This window comes from Pristiophorus japonicus, chromosome 11, assembly GCF_044704955.1.
Source record: "Pristiophorus japonicus isolate sPriJap1 chromosome 11, sPriJap1.hap1, whole genome shotgun sequence".
NCBI classification, from domain to species: domain Eukaryota; kingdom Metazoa; phylum Chordata; class Chondrichthyes; family Pristiophoridae; genus Pristiophorus; species Pristiophorus japonicus.
This window is the reverse complement of record NC_091987.1, coordinates 107,832,916-107,850,119: the sequence shown is the minus strand read 5'-3', so window position 1 is coordinate 107,850,119 and position 17,204 is coordinate 107,832,916. Positions and strand designations below refer to the sequence as shown.

The 17,204-nt window shown below is 47.2% G+C and overlaps 1 protein-coding gene across 1 annotated transcript in view; it reads left to right on the top strand.

The window, feature by feature from the left end:
• Positions 1-17,204, top strand: part of LOC139276218 (cell adhesion molecule DSCAM) — a 699,015-nt gene that overhangs the window by 606,032 nt on the left and 75,779 nt on the right. Inside the window, exons 26-28 of the mRNA XM_070893864.1 lie at positions 10,190-10,366; positions 10,620-10,650; positions 15,923-16,038. Of these exons, the coding sequence (XP_070749965.1) occupies positions 10,190-10,366; positions 10,620-10,650; positions 15,923-16,038 (324 nt within the window). The remainder of the gene's footprint in view (positions 1-10,189; positions 10,367-10,619; positions 10,651-15,922; positions 16,039-17,204) is intronic.

Below are 17,204 nucleotides of genomic sequence, written 5' to 3'. Positions count from 1 at the left end.
CGTCGCTCCACCAGTGCATGACCGAAATACAAGGCCTGAAGATCGATGGATATTGGTCCTCAGAGGCATCATCTATTGGGGGTGAGCTGTCAGTGCTGGTCACTCCTTCATAGGCCGCTCACCCGAGTGATAACTTCACTGTCAGGCTATCCATCTCACCAGCAAAGGCCCTCAGGTAGATCCTGAGAGGGGGGATTGGAGCGGCCTATGTGGCGGGGGATGACGATTGCCACTGCTGTAAAAATCTTTATACCAACCCAACCTGCTGAAGAATCCTGATCCAACTGATCTCTGGTTGGGGGCTTATCAACATGCTTTAGGCCCTTCATTTTTAAGGGGCCTGATGCCTATTTTAGGCCAATGCCTGTTTTAAGTCCGCACAAATGTAGCAATGGAACCAACGCCTGATTGGGCACAGGCCGTCCGCTGCTAAATTGGTATGTTCTGTGCCCGCATTATGCCATGAGAAACATATACCAATTTCTATCCCTTGGGGTATATTCCAACGATACTGCTAGTCATCCAGTACCTTGCCTAATAGCTATTCTTCACACGTGCGCCTAGGCACTGAGCATCAGCAGACTGTTTGGCCCATCGAGGCAACAGAGTTGAGCCTGATTCTGTATTGACCCAAGGTCTACCCTCTTGCACTTTCCTCACAGGGTTCCACTGGATAGCAATCAGGCACAAGGATCTGGGCTGGTATTGAAGGGCACCACAACGAGTTGTGACACCTCCTGTCAACTCAAATCAGATCACTTCCTATATATATTACAGGGCAATAACACAGCTGGGGGTCGGAATTCGGTACCACACCATTTGGGGGCGGTAACCGCTGCGGAGGCGGGATTCCGTGCCCACTTCCTCTCGGGGGCGGGACCGGGCATGGGAATTTTCCAGCGCTACGCAGAATGCCGCACAGCGCTGGCGGCAACACAGCGCCCTGCCTTTCCATTAAAGGGGAGGGCACGCTGCCGACTGTGCATCAGGGAGAAGGGGGCCACCACTTCACCACTGGGGAGCGGAGTGCCAGGCTGCAACATGGCGGCACGAAGTCCACAAGGCAAGGCCGCGACCGGTAAGTCAGCCATTTTAAAAAGAAATGGCACGCCGCACCTTTCCTTTAATTGTCACCCCGCAAGCGGGGTGCGGCCCGGTTCGTGGCCCACAAAGCCGGCACGAGCATTGCCCGCAGTGACCTCACAGGGCGCCACCGAATCTTAATTCCGAAAACAGGTCGCTACCCACGGTGATGACGTCGTCACCACTGACACAGCGGCATGGAGCGCTACTGGCGGGAGCGCGGCACTACTGATTTGTGTCTCCGCTAACTCCCGTGGAATTTCGCAGGAGACGGTAGCAGCCCCGCACTCCGGGCGAGAAGCCGTTTACGCCCTGGGGGGCACGCTAACACAAGGCGCAAACTAAGTGTATGTATCGTAGATCAGTAGTACAGACAGTGTACATTATAGAGTGCAACCAAACCCACAATCTTCCTGCTCCGTATGGCCCAGTACTATACTGCATGCTGAATTTATCCACATCTATCGGGCAAGCTTTCATAAAAGTTTAACCAAATAATTAAGCAAAGAGTAGAAGTATCCACGGAGTGAGCCTTGGCTCAGTGGGTCACACATTGACGGGAATAAGAACAGGAGGAGGCCATTCAGCCCTATCCAGCCTGTTCCGCCATTCAACTAATATAAGGCTGACCTGTACCTCAACTCCATTTAGCTGCCCGTGCTCCATATCCCTTGATGCACTTACCCAACAAAAATCTTATAGATCTCAGTTTTCAAATTTTTCAATTGCCCCAGCCCGCAGCAGATTTTTGAGGGAGGCTATGGGTTTGAGCCCCACTCCAGTCAGCGAGCAGAGATGGGAGCTCTGGGTTGGCATCCAGCGTGGGCAAGGAGTGGTGACTCCACCCCCCCCCCGCCCCGCCCATTTTGTCCAACCGGTTCTCCTGGTCGGGAGTTGTAAGTCAGGCTAACGACCTGTCCGTGTGATATAGGGACTTCAACGGGGAAATAACCTCGAGCAGGATCCGGTAGATGTAAAACTGCTGGGTGGAGTTGGGTTGTCTCATGTGTCATGAGGCATGTAGAGAAGTAGTTATTATAATAGTTAAACTGCCTTGGATTACAGACAGCGCTCTCTGTGACAACAGTGCTTTTTTTTTTCTGTGAAGAATCTTTTTATTAATGCTAGAAGCCTTGGCAGCAACACTGATGTCGACATGGATTCCTCGCTCCACGGTACTAGAAATCTGTTCTTTTTTGGCACTGCATAAATATTTAAATCCTAATTTAAACGTGTTGTCACAGTCAGAGAAGTGCAGCAAAAAACGAGTCGACACGCCGGCCTTGCTACGAATGAAAGGAGCCTGTCCAGATCATGCCACATGAACTCCTCTACCGTGAGCGCACCCTCATGTGTGACAGGGAAATCACTCGCCCTCACATATTACAGGGAACTAGCACACTATGACTGGGAATCTCCTCAGAGCTACTCGTGCTCCAGCGCTGTAACTTTGCCAAAAGTGCAGCGGAACACAACAACATAAGCATTAGGAGCAGGAGTAGGCCATTCGGCCCCTCGAGCCTGCTCCACCATTCAATAAGATCATGGCTGATCTTCTACCTCAACTCCACTTTCCTACACTATCCTCATATCCCTTGATTCCCTTAATATCCAAAATCTATTGATCTCTGTCCTGAATATACTCAATGACTAATCTTCCACAGCCCTCTGGGGTAGAGAATTTCAGAGATTCACCAGACTCTGAGTGAAGAAAATTCTCATCATCTCAGTCCTAAATGGCCGACCCTTTTTTTCTGAGACTTTGACCCCTGGTTCTAGACTCCCCAGACAGAGGAAACATCCTCCCTGCATCTACCCTGTCAAGCTCTGTAGGAATTTTGTCTGTTTCAATGAGATCAACTCTCATTCTTCTAAACTCTAGGGAATATAGGCCTAGTCTACTCAATCTCTCCTCGTAGGACAATCACCCCCATACCAGGAATCAGTCTAGTAAACTTTTGTTGCACTCCCTCTCAGGCAAGTATATCCTTCCCAAGGTAAGGAGACTTTAGGCTAGTAATTGCGTAGCACCCGTTCGGGGCGATAACTTTTGTGGGAGCGCAAAAATCATCGCCGGGAACTAAGCAATTGATTCCGACGGGAACTTCCACCTTAGCGCTCCAAGAGGGAAGTGGAGCACTAAATCAAGCACTATCACTTCCCTTAGAGCGCTAAAGGGAGCGAGAGAGGCAGCAGTGACAATGTCCCGTGCAGCCCTGCTGGATTCACAGGCTCTTCCCTCCCTTAAAGGGAAGGGCCAACGCTGTGGGCATTGGAGGCTGAGGCTGCGAATGATCGGTGACGGCACCTGCGATCCACGAAGAGCAGCCCCAAGCACTCTTAGAGAGTGCAGGGCTGAGCAATCACAGGGGGGGTGGGGGGGAGGGGTGGGGGGCGTGGAGGGGAGCGGAAGCAAAATCCAACACACTGGGGACAGAATTAAATATTGGCCTACCTGAGCACCACTGCCTTTAAATATTGCTCTCCCAGCGGCCGGCCGAGGAGGCAACGCCTCCTGCAGCTGCCGTTGTTGATGCCCGGCGATGCTGCAGGGGGTGGAAGCAAATTTTACATCCAGAGCGATGGCGTCACAATCTCTGGGGTGCAGGAGATCGAGGCGGTAAGTTTTAACGACAGCATTAACCCGCCATGGATGTTCACGGGCATCAGTGATTATGCCGCGCCCGGTCGGTAAGCCAATAGCGCCCCATTATCGCCCCCACCCCACCCCACCCCCGGAGGCACTGACTGGAGGTGCAGAGGCCAATTTCCCCCCCTAAAACTGTACACGGTACTCTAGGTGTGGTCTCACCAAGGCCTAGTCTAATTACAGATTGACATCTTTACTCTTACACTCCAATCCCTTTATAATAAAGGTCAACATACCATTTGCTTTCCTAATTGCTTGCTGTACCTGCATGTTAACTTTCAGTGATTTGTGTACAAGGACACCCAGGTCCCTCTGAACACCAACATTTCCCAGTCTCTTGCCCTTCAAAAAACATTCTGCTTTTCTGTTTTTCTCACCAAAGTGGATAACTTCACATTTCTCCACATTATATCCCATCTGCTATGTCCTTGCCCGTTCACTTAACCTGTCTATATCTCTTTGCGTCCTCATCACAATTTTGCCCCCTAACTTTGTATCGTCACAAACTCCGTTTGCCTGCATGAACCAGATATGCGCTGCATGTCCAGCGAAGTCACGATGGCAGAGTGGGAGCAGTACCAAGGAAGCTCATCCCCCCCTGTCCCGCCCCGCCCCACCCCCGTGTAAATATCACAGTGTAAACACATCCCCTGTGGATATTACTGGGCAATAGCGTGCCGTATGTGAATCACGGGACAATAGAATGTCCCACGTATATTACAGACCCACCACATTCGTCGTGTCATTTACGGGACAGTTGCACACCCCAGAGCTATCACAGACTGTCAGACTTCTGGACTGTGTTGACCTTTTTCCCAGACAAAGGATTTTCACCCCCTGACCCCCGCCCGCTGCATCCGACGAGAATCGGCGTGCACGGGTTTAAAAAGCGGCAAACTAACCAAATCCCGTTGGTGCACCTTTCTCGCCAGCCGCAGTTTTACTCCCAGGTTTTGGGAGACGTGTGAGGCGGCTCCCCTGCCCGATACGCAAAAGTCAGAGGCCTGACACGGGTTGCACTCCGCTTTGGTCACACCCGCCAATCGGTCCATGGCAAGAAGAGGCTCAATTAAGTGACATTTTGTATGTTTTTGACGGTTTCCTCATGGGGCAGGGAGTGCTCCTCCAGGCCCCACAAGGAATCCTTGGGCCTTCCCCTGCCCTGAACTCCACTTCCCCTTCCCGCAACCACAATCGCCTCCCACCCCTCTAATCAACACTCACTCTATGCCGGGGACCATTTCCGTGGCTCCCCGGTGGTGACCTTCGGCCGCACGATCTCGCATCATTCCCGCCGGCTTCGGGCGGGCGTCTGATTTTAACAATTGAAGTGAGATCCTGGAGTTAAAAGGGCCTGAGTCTGCCTCACGCTAACACCACCCCCCCCCCCCCCGAGCTTCACGCTCACAGACCCCCACCCACACCACACTCATGCCCGGAGTTAAAATCGGGGCTGTAACCTTAATTATTTTTAAGCAAATTGTACACTCACAATCTTGAAAAAGGCACCCTCGATGAAAGTTGGTTCACTTGCTAAATGGTAGCTGTTTAATTGGTTATTAAACAATCACCATTTTGTTAACTTGTCTGGGTAATTGTTGAAGCATCTCACACCCATTGCGTTGGAAAGTCCTTTCATCCTTGCGACAGAGCCTGGCACAGAGAGGAATTTTGAAACACTGAGGGCTGGAAATTGTAGGGTGGTAGCCTTTCAGGGCTGGGACTACCTGTGCCCAGCCCAGATGTCCCGCCCCCAACATGAAAGGAAGGGGAACGCTGTCTCCGGAGCACCCCTTCCATTGAGGGGCGTTCCCGAAGCGGTAACGCGGCAGTGAGTCCAGCGCCACACGGAGCATAACGCTGACGCGCTACAACACCTCTCCCCTTCCATTAAAGGGGAAGGCCACTGCGCACTCTGCAGGCTCTTTGGTGGCCGCCATTGGGCCACCAGTGACGCGATCGACCGGGCCAGCAGCCCATCACCCAAAACGGAGTGCCAGTCTGCACGATGGTGGCCCGGTCGACGCGAGAGCCGCCATTGTCGGGCTGACACAAGAAACAAATAAAGATGGCGGCCCGGGGGGTGGGGTGGGGGGGGGCTAAAGGCCTCCCCTTTAAGGGGCGCACCGGCGGCGGAGGTCCGCCAGCTTCGCGACCCACGAAGCTGGCGTTGACATCCGCCAACACCGGTGGTGAGGGGTCGGCGCACACGGTGAGGACGTTATCACCGGTTGTGTGCCGGCCTGGCAACGCCCCCTCAAGACCTCCGGGGCAATTTCCCAGGAGACAGTAGTGCTCCTCTACCCCAGGTAAAAACATTATTGTGCCTCCGGAGGGCGCTAATGGGGCAATAAAAAGGAGCAATTTTGATCTCTGAAGCTGCAAGGGCATTCAAGTCTGTTGAAGTGAAAGCTGTGAGGATTTTCACTGAGGTAAAGAGGTTGGAATTGCTTAAGAATGTCAGAAGCCATCTTGTTTACGTCAAGTAAGACAACCCGCTGATGTAGACTAGTGTACCATGTTCCTTATTTTGTATTATTACACAAAGATAAGCTGTACTGCTTGAATTAAAGGAGTCTGATCATAACTGATGCTCTGTATGTTCATCTAACTGAGTAGCTTATTAATTCAGATCAGGCCTTAAGTTTACTTAACTCATCTTCAGAAGTACTCGTGTGAAAGACATGAATACCTGGGTTGCAAGAGGATACTGTTATTACACTCCAAGTCCTGCTATCGGATGAGTAGATGCAGGACCGTGCGGGTCAACGTGTGTATTGCATATTGCATATTAGAAAAAATTAAATAACATTGAAATACAAAATGTAATAAAAATGTCGAAAAGGTATCACCAGTGCATCATTATGAATTTTTATATATGTGTAATTTGCAAGGCAGTAATAACACAAGCTCTGTAAATTACAGATCTATAGCACGCCCCATAGATGTAACATGTGTTGCATTTATTAAAACCAAAATAACAAATGCACCAAATATAGATCAGCAGGAAAACCATTTCTTCAAATGAACAACATTCAGCACAGGAACTAAAGGATTTAAACGTGGCTTTTCAAGATTTTTCAACGGCATGATTCCCTTAATCCCCACCCAGAACTTAAATGCTGCTAATTAGCTTGTGTTACTATGGTAACTGGAAATGAAATGAAACCGTCTTAAATGCCAACACACTTACAATGCTCTATAAGTTCTGAACACGAGTCTTTGCACTTGAGGATATGGTTTAATTCAGCCTCTAAATCATTTAGCCCCATTCATCTCTCAGATTATTACATTATTTGAGACACCCTCACATATATTGGAGATTTGTCTCCATTTTGTATATTGCATATTGGAAAAAAATAAATAACATTGAAATACAAAATGTTATAAAAATGTCAAAAAGGAACTGCCAGTGCATCATTATGAATTTTTATATATGTGATCTCCACATATGTCATTTAAAAATTCTCCCAAAAAATGACATCACAGAGATCTTTAGGGTAGAAATGTGTCTTGTGTGGTAACACATAACAGGCAGCCCCTTTTGCGCACCGCCTGTTTCTCGTTTCCATTGAGTTCATTGCCGATTCGCTGTCCACTCGTTCTGCCCCATCGCACAGGATGAACTTGTACCCCAATAATCTTTGAGCCGTCATTTTTAGTGGGGGTGCATGTTTTTAAATGACATCTGTGGAGATCAACTGTATGAAAGTTCAAGGGGTAAGAAGAATGATAGCAATTGAGTCTTGTTTACACCACTATCACAATATGTGAGAAAATGATGACCCGGATTTTGTGGGGCCGATGACTGCATGCGCTGTGTCCCGCGAGTTCGGGGTTTCCGCATGCACTGTGTGTGCGCGAAAACCCGGGACTTGCGATCTGTCAGCTTTTCGCTTGTGTTACTATGGTAACTGGCAATGAAATGGGCAGGAAATGGACATTCGCTGGCGGAGAGTCGGGCTATTTGCCCAACTACTGCTCAGCCAGTGCCCAGGAAACGCTTACACCTGATAAAAGTGTAGGGCCTCCTTTTACCAGCTTAAGGGTTTAAATAACTATTAAAATAATGTTGTGTGAATATGGGCCAGAAATTGCAGTCAGAGGCTTCCACTCATCTCTCAGGTTATTACATTATTTGAGACATCCTCACACACATTGGAGATTTGTTCCCATTTTGCAAGTATATTGGAAAAAATGAAATAACATTGAAATACAAAATGTTATAAAAATGCCTCTGACCTAAATTTTTTTTATGAAAGTACCTGGTGGTCTCGGAGGAACGAACACATACGCTCCGAGGCCTAGATGCAAAGCATGCATCCCGGGAGCGTACGGGCATCCTGGGATCACGTGGGCCTGGACCACCAATCACAATGCAGTATTCTCACTGATAGTAATGGTGAGCTCTGTTTGTACAGAGAAAAACCCCCAAAACACAGAAACACAATATATAAATAAAAAAACACCTCACATATTTAAAATTAATTGAAATTGAATTAAAGTAAATGTTTTAGAAAAAAATATGTTTTTTGCAATGTTTTTTAATGTTTTAATATGGTTAAAAATAAACTTACTTTAATGGACAGGATTTTTAATATAAAAATTAGTGATAAATTTAATTTTTCTATCATTTAAAACTCTTACGCTGGTAAAAGCAGATCGCAAGTGCAGGGTTCAGGCGCATGCGCTCCGCGTGCCCAAACTCGGAATTTGTGGGGCTTCTTTGGGTGTGTGTGCGCATCGTACGCACCCCGAGAGGCCACAGTTTACGGCCCACTGTATTTTTATATCATTTCTATTATGCTTATCGGGATTCTGTACCTAAGTGGAATCCCCATAACCATAATGGGAATCCCTCTTTTTGATTGGTTGGGCCGTCCCACATGATCCCAGGGATACTTGTGAACCGCCTGTGCCCCTGGGAGAAGTGGGCCTTTACGCAGGCGTACACCTGCTGGCCCAAGACCGCTGGTGCCCGAAGATATGGAGGCAACAGGTAGTTGCGTACGTTTCATGCGGATCGGGGGCATTCGCCCTTGGGAAGCCTCCTACCGCAATTTCAGGGCCAATTACTTCAACGTTACGAGAGAGGTTTCAGCCCTTCTGAGGAGGACAGGTTGATAGCGCAGGGCGGTACTGCTGATGTGCTGTCTCGTTGAAGATGCTGTCCTTTGGTTTAACCCGAAGACTGATCTACCTGTACAAGTGAACATTAAAGATCCCACGGCACTATACAGAGCAGGAGGGAAAGTCCACCAGTCCCATGATGCAGGCGGGGATCATGGCTTGAAGGGAGTGAGTGTTGGAGAAACCAGGGTACAGTACTGTAGCCTTATTTCCCATCCGCACTACCTTCGTATGGCATCCATACCTCGATCATGGGATCGGTGAAGTTTACCCTCGAGACTTCTCCCAGTGTCCTGGTTAACTTTGCTCTCTCAATCAATACTACTAAAAAAGGAACAAATTAACTGCCTCTCATTACTGCTTGTAGAGCCTACATAGCAATCAAAGGGGCATACCATTCGGCCCCTTGAGCCCATTCCATTATTCAATTAGACCATGGTTGATCTGCATCTTAACTCCATCTACCCACCTTGTTTCCGTAAGCCTTAACAAAAATCTAGCAATCAGTCTTAACTCCCTACCCTCAACAGCTTTTTGGGGGAGAGAGTTCCAGAATTCCACTACCATTTGTGTAAAGAAATGCTTCTTGGTACTATCCCTGAGCATCCGAGCTCTAATTATAAGGTTATGCCTGCCCACGCTTGTTCTGAACTCTCCCACCATTGTGTGAAGTGCTTTGAGATGTTTTACCAGTGTGATGTTTTATCAATGCGTGATCCCTTTAAATTCTTACTCATGGCCGTGGTTTACAATGGAAAAGCCAGTGAGCGGCCTGGGCAGAACCTGAAACATACAAAATTCTTAGAGAAACACACAAAGTTCTTACAGGGCTTGACAGGGTAGATGCAGGGAGGATGTTTCCTCTGGCTGGGGAGTCTAGAACCAAGGGTCACAGTCTCAGAATAAGGGGTCGGCCATTTAGGACTGAGATGAGAAGAAATTTCTTCACTCAGATGGTGGCGACTCTTTGGAATTCTCTACCCCAGAGCGCTGTGGAGGCTTAGTCGTTGAGTATATTCAAGACAGAGATCGGTAGATTTTTGGATTTTAAGGAAATCAAGGGATATGGTGATAGAGCGGAGAGATGGAGTTGACGTAGAAGATCAGCCATGATCTCATTGAATGGCGGAGCAGACTCGAGGGGCCGAATGGCCTACTCCTGCTCCTATTATGTTCCCCACTACCTTGCAGCTTTGGAGAGAACATTGGTGCTGAGTAAGTGGAACTATTTCTTTACTGATTTGATTAGAAATTGCTCTGTTTAGCAAAAAAAAGCCCTATCTTACACCACAGCGAATAAATAATATTGAGTCTTTAACTACACAGGTACAATCCCGCCATTGATTAAGTCAGTGGTCCAGACCGAGGAGGGAATGGCGACCAATGAGGAACTGAAGATGCTGGTGACGATCTCCTGCATTCTGCTGGCTGCCCTACTCCTCTTTGCCCTACTTCTTGTGGTTCGAAGGCGACGGAGAGAGCAACGCCTGAAGAGACTGAGGGGTTAGAAACATTTAACATGGCTCATTGGATTATGTAGCTTTAATGAACAAGCCCTGACTCTCCCTTGACTGCCCATTTGCAAATGTCACCACCCTTGGCTTTTTTCATCTGATTAGGATAGTTAGAATTTTGCATTGCCAAGTTTACGCTGTCCACACGGTATCGCACACCTACCATTGTACCACATCAAGGTTATTTTTTTTTATAAACAGTTGGAGACAGACACAGTAACGATTATCTTCTTTTCTTGCAGATGCCAAAAGTCTGGCTGAGATGCTGATGAGGTAACGCACTATGATTTTCCAATATTTATTGTGGTTCAGGTTGTAGAACGTCAAATGCGACTTCTGTTTTAGCCTGAGTTCTGTGCCAATGTTTAAAGAAAGAAAGACTTGCATTTCTATAGCGCCTTTCATGACCACCAGACATCTCAACACTATCTCAGCTTTACTGCCAATGAAGAACTTTTGGAGTGTAGTCACTGGTGTAATGTAGGAAACGCAGGAGCCAATTTGTGCACAGCAAGCTCCCACAAATAGCAATGTGATAATGTCCAGATCATCTATTTTTGTTATGTTGATTACGGGATAAATATTGGTTAGGACACTGGGATAACTTCCGTGCTCTTCTTTGAAATAGTGCCATGGGATCTTTTACGTCCACCTGAGAGGGAAAACGGGACCTCAGTTTAACACCTCATCCAAAAAATGACACCTCCGACAGTGTGGCACTCCCTCAGCACTGCACTGGAGTGTCAGCCTAGATATTTCTGCTCAAGTCTCTGGAGTGGGACTTGAACTACAACCTTCTGGCTGGGAGGCAGAATCAATAAAGGGAGAGTCGATACCGTGAGGGCAGTTTTAAAGTCGTGCTTGGAACGGGTGCACGTGCAGTGGAGTGGGCTCTTGGTCCAGCCATTTGAGCTGGCATGAGACCCGCGCCTTGTTGGCATGTTGCTGGGTGCCAAGTGTACACACTGCCCGCTGCTTGTGGCACAGCAGGAAATCAGCTGGCTCCCGTGTTCAGCTGGCTGGCAAGGTTAGGCCTGAGGTGGCGATCCCATGGGGCAGGGCTGCGAATGGGCAGTCAGCGGTCCCAGATCTTCTTGTGGTGAGCGGGGAGGGTGGGGTGGGGGGGGGGCAGAGATCAGTAGGAGTTTCCTGGGCCGGGTTTGGAGAGATCCTCAGGTGTCCCTTTAAGGACCACTGGTTGGGTCGTTTACTGCCTGGTTGAGTTGGGTGGAGTATGTATAGAGCCTGTTCTGCCCCTTTGTGCCTGAAAATCACCATTGGGTGTCCTACAAGGGGTGCCAGACCCCCCAATACGCAGCCTCCAGTCAGCTTCAGGTGGGCAACCTGCTAAACTATTTACCGAGCAGCCTAGAAATTGTATCAGGCAGCCTTGGGGGTGCTAATGGGATGGCTGAGTTGCCCCTCCCCCCCCGCCCCCTTTGTGATAATCGATTGCCAATCGCCTATTTTTCAGGTGAGTAACTGCCGGCCCGCCGATGAAAATCTCGGCGGATGTGTTGGCCTCACTAGACAGAGTAAATTTAACACCCTCAGAGCGATAGAAATGGTGAATAGGTTCTATATTTACATAGACTAACTGCTTTGATTTTACAGCACAGAAACAAGCCATTCGGCCCGTTTGTTCTATGCCGGGTTTTATGCTCCACATGAGCTCCACCCACCTCACTTCCTCTCCCCCTATCATCAGCAGATCCTCCTATTCCTTTCTCCCTCATGTACTTATCTAGTTTCCATAAGTTTCAGTACAGGTAGAGAAATGAGGAAGCCTACACCTTCCAAGCAGAAATTAAGATTAATTTAGTCACCGCAAGCCTTTTGAATTCTTTGTGTCTGGTGTGGCTTTCACATCATAAAATTTTAAGGTGCAGGAGCAGACTGTTCAGTCTATGTTACTTGTGCTGTCTCTCTGTAAGAATCATCCACTTGGTGAATTTCTCCATTCCCCTCTTAAGCTTTTCTTTATCAAATATTAATCCCCTTCCCTTTTAAAACCTATTATGGATTCTGCTTCCACCAGTGTTTGGAGCATTTACTAACAATCCTTGACATATAAGAGTTTCTCCTCCTCTCTCCTGTAACCACTCCCATTGCTCACTGGGCCATAATGTGATGTGGCAGGGCACTGAATGGCATCTGCCGTTAGGTAGACTTGCCCTTGTACGTTTAGTGTTTTACCTCAAGTCGCTGGAGAAATACCACCAATGATGTCTCCGCAAGATCTTGCAAATCTCCTGGGAGGACAGACGCACCAACGTTAGCGTCCTCAACCAGGCCAACATCCCCAGCATTGAAGCACTGACCACACTTGATCAGCTCTGCTGGGCAGGCCACATTGTCCGCATGCCAGACACGAGACTCCCAAAGCAAGTGCTCTACTCGGAACTCCTTCACGGTAAACCTGCCAAAGATGGGCAGAGGAAACGTTAGAAGGACACCCTCAAAGCCTCCCTGATAAAGTGCAACATCCCCACTGACACCTGGGAGTCCCTGGCCAAAGACCGCTCTAAGTGGAGAAAGTGCATCCGGGAGGGCACTGAGCACCTCGAGTCTTGTCGCCGAGAGCATGCAGAAATCAAGCACAGGCAGCGGAAAGAGCGTGCGGCAAACCAGTCCCACCCACCCTTTCCCCCAATGACTATCTGTCCCACCTGTGACAGGGACTGTGGTTCTCGTATTAAACTCTTTAGCCACCTAAGGACCCATGTTTAGAGTGGAAGCAAGTCTTCCTCGATTCCAAGGAACTGCCTATGATGATAAGGTTTTTTAAAATCCTTGCGTGTCAAGTTGCTGAAAGTGTGAGGTGATGATGTCACGAGTGGGGAAACCGGACATCTAGGACCTTAGTGAACAGGTCAAGTAACTGTGTATCTCCTTAACCAATCAGATTGTGAAAGAATTGCAAAAATGTGACAGCTGTGGCTCAGTGGGCAGCACCCTCGCCTGAATCAGAAAATTGTGGGTTCAAGTCCCACTCCAGAGACTTGAGCACACAAATCTAGGCTGTCACTCCAGTGCAGTGCTGAGGGAGCGCTGCACTGTCAGAGGTGCCGTCTTTCAGATGAGATGTTAAACCGAAGCCCCATCTGCTCTCTCAGGTGGAAGTAAAAGATCCCATGGCTCTATTTTCAAGAAGAGCAGGGGAGCTCTCTTCCAGTGTTGAGGCCAATATTTATCCCTCAAACAACATCACTAAAATAAAACAGATTACCTGTTCATTATCATATTGCTGTTTGTGGGAGCTTGCTGTGCGCATATTGGATTCTGCATTTCCTACATTACAACAGTGACTACACTCCAAAAAATAATTAATTGGTAAAGTGCTTTGGGATGTCCTGATGTCATGAAAGGTACTCTATAAATGCAAATCTTTCTTTATTAACAGTGCAAGGACTGGGAAGGAAGTGTTAATTAGATGGGGTGAATTCAATGTCAAATCAGGTACAGAAAGAGAAATAAAAAGTAGGAAAGAAAGACTGGATAAAGAGAGAGAAAAAAAGAGACATAGGCGAAGTAAAAAAGAATTAAATTTTACATTTTTAAAATCTCCAACAACAATTAAAGTCTGAAGGAATGAGATTCCACACATGTAATAGTTAATTTTCAGTACCAGAGAGGTTCATTGGCAGTCATTGACACTTAGCACATCATTAAAAAAATCCAGGCTTAATTAAATCTGTGTGCCTCTTAAATGGCTCCAAGACTGGCTGCATGCGTCACTTTAGACCGTTCTAACTTTATGTGGCGACTTTACTTCGTATCCACCGTGCAAACACAGCAACTTCATGTCGCTCAATGCATTGTGATGGGGAGCCAGACAGCGCGATACCATTTTCATAGCATCATACAATTGTACAGCACAGAAGGAGGCCATTTCGGCCCATCGTGTCCGCCAGCTGACGAAGAACTATCCAGCCTATTCCCACTCTCCAGCTCTTGGTCCGTAGCCCTGTAGGTTACAGCACTTAAAATGCACATCCAAGTACTTTTTAAATGTGGTGAGGCTGTCTGCCTCTCCCACCCTTTCAGGCAGTACTTTCCAGACCCCCACCACCCTCTGGGTGAAGAAATTGCCTCTCATATCCCCTCTAAACCTCCCCCCAATTACTTAAATTTTCACGAGGCTAAAGGCGGAGCTGTTCGTCTCGGACAGCAACATTTGGATCTCTGCGTTTAATTGCGCATCTGCTCTGGCCTGAACTTCCTGTAGCATTTGCGCATAAATAACAGGGAGTGCCAGTCTCCTCACCATTATTCTGACAGTAAATTATGTGAAAGGAGCAGGTTAAGACCTGTAGCCTCATACTAAGCAACAAAATAGATATTAAAGAATCTTAGCCTCAAAATGTCTTAAAAGCAATTGCCCTGGTCACTTTCTAAAATGTTTTTATGTCCAGTGCCTATTGGGATGAATACTTAACGATGAGGTAATGTTGAGCATTTGTAGATAATGTAAACTAAACTATTCCTTTAACTCAATGGGAACCTCATGAATTATCCCCCCTCTGCTTTCCATGTGTAGCAAACAGCGTGAAACTGAAGGATGTTATTTATGTAAATTATTTATTTGAATAGATTGTGCAGCACTGCCGAGTTTCGTTTGGTTTTATTTGCCTACATTTTTTTATTAATTCACGAGATGTGGGCATTGCTGGCAAGGCCGGCATTTATTACCCATCCCTAGTTGCCCTTGAGAAGGTGGAGGTGAGCTGCCTTCTTGAACCGCTGCAGTCCGTGCGGTGAAGGTGCTCCCACAGTGCTGCCAGGGAGGCAGTTCCAGGATTTTGACCCAGTGACGATGAAGGAACAGCAATATATTTCCAAGTCAGGATGGTGTGTGACTTGGAGGGGAACTTGCAGGTGATGGTGATGCGCCTGCTGTCCCTGTACTTCTCGGTGGTAGAAGTCATGGGTTTGGGAGATGCTGTTGAATAAACCTTGGTTAGTTGCTGCAGTGCACCTTGTAGATGGTACACACTGCAGCCACGGTGCGCCAGTGGTGGAGGGAGTGGATTTTGAAGTTGGTGGATGGGGTGCCAATCAAGTGGGCTTCAACATTCTGCTTTTGCATTTCATTCTATTGCAGTGGAATAGTGTCTTGTGTTTTCTGAGACTTTGGTTCAAATCCAGGCCACTACTGAGATGAATGTCTCCTTTTTGTGAGTTCTGGCGGAGACACCCCAGCTCCTATTGGGCATGATCCCACAGCACAACCACCGGTTGTTTCAGGCTAACTTGCCAACCTCACTCGAAGAGACCGCAACTGCAAGGAAGCACTGCCTTTCCTAACAACCTGTAAAGAGACACTAGGCTATCCCAGTGCCAGCAAACAAACGCCAGACCAAAGTACCCCCTTTTTTTTTTTAAAGAGGGGCAAAACTAATAAAGGACTAATCCTCAAAACAAAGGAAACTTGTCAAGTAAAATAATATTGTCATGCGGAAGGCTTCGAGTGTCGCGTTAGGCCCCAGGCCTCTTGTTAGGCCGCAAACGTTTAATGACGTGTGTTCTTTCTGTCTCTTTCAAGTAAAAACACAAGGACATCAGATACGCTGAATAAACAGCAGCAGACGCTGAGAATGCACATCGATATCCCTCGAGCACAGCTTCTGATAGAAGAGAGGGATACCATGGAAACAATCGGTATGGAATTCCCCTGCCCCCTGACGCTGTCCAATCATTTATTAAATACTTCTGTTGTTCCCTCTTTCATCCTTTCCTCACTACATTGTTTTTTTTTTAAACCTTAACCAGGATCTAACAGCAATCAGGTTAAGGGACAGCAGTGTGCTCCCCTGTTAGATTTGAGAGGTTTGGGAGAGGGTGCAGAGGAGATTTGCTGGAATTATGCCAGGGGGTGAGGAACTTCAGTCATGCGAAGAGACTGGAGCAGCTGAGGTTGTTCTCCGTGGAGCAAAGAATATTATGGGGAGATTCAATAAAGGTATTCAAAATTATAAAGAGTCTCGATAGAATAAACAAGGAGAATCTGTTTCCACTGAAAGGAGGGTCGGTAACCAGAGGACACAGATTTAAGATCATTGCAAAAAAACAGATATAAAGAATTGTTTTTACGCAGTGATCTGGAACGCGCTGCCTGAAAGGGCGGTGGAAGCAGATTCAATAGTAACTTTCAAAAAGGGAATTTGATATATATTTAAAAAGGAAAAATTTGCAGGGCTATGAGGGAAGAGCAGGGGAGTGGGACTAATTGGATGGCTCTATCAAAGAGCCGGCACAGATATGATGGGCTGAATGGCCTCCTGTGTAGCATCATTCTATGACTTGCGCAATACTTTGATATGTACAATGTTTTTGGGCGCTGACCTTTTCTGGACTCGTATGGTTCCATGGCACTGGCTGCTCTCCAGTAGCTTGTTCAAGTGGGCAGTCCTTATCAGTGATACAGTGTATTAAACAGTAAGCACGATAACTTTTCGCAGTGGTATCACAACCACTCTGTCTTCATCCAATGCGAACACATGCATACTTCCCAGCAGGGGTCATCACAGAGTGATCATAATATATCACAATTCTTATATCTGCGTATATTTTCTTGTCAACTTTTCTATTATAAAATTCCTATGTCAACATTTATAATGGTAACTACCTATGCACATTTGTCATGCTATGGTTACACCTACCTACCAGTGGTGGCGCTGTAGTACCTCAGTTTTGAATCTCCCAACTCCTCAGCCTGTGTTGTAGAGAAGCTCCAGTGATTCTATCTCTCTGCTTCCCAAATCGTTGCGCCTTTTGCTATTTACCTATAAATAATAATATAAAATATATTTATATAAAAACAAGGA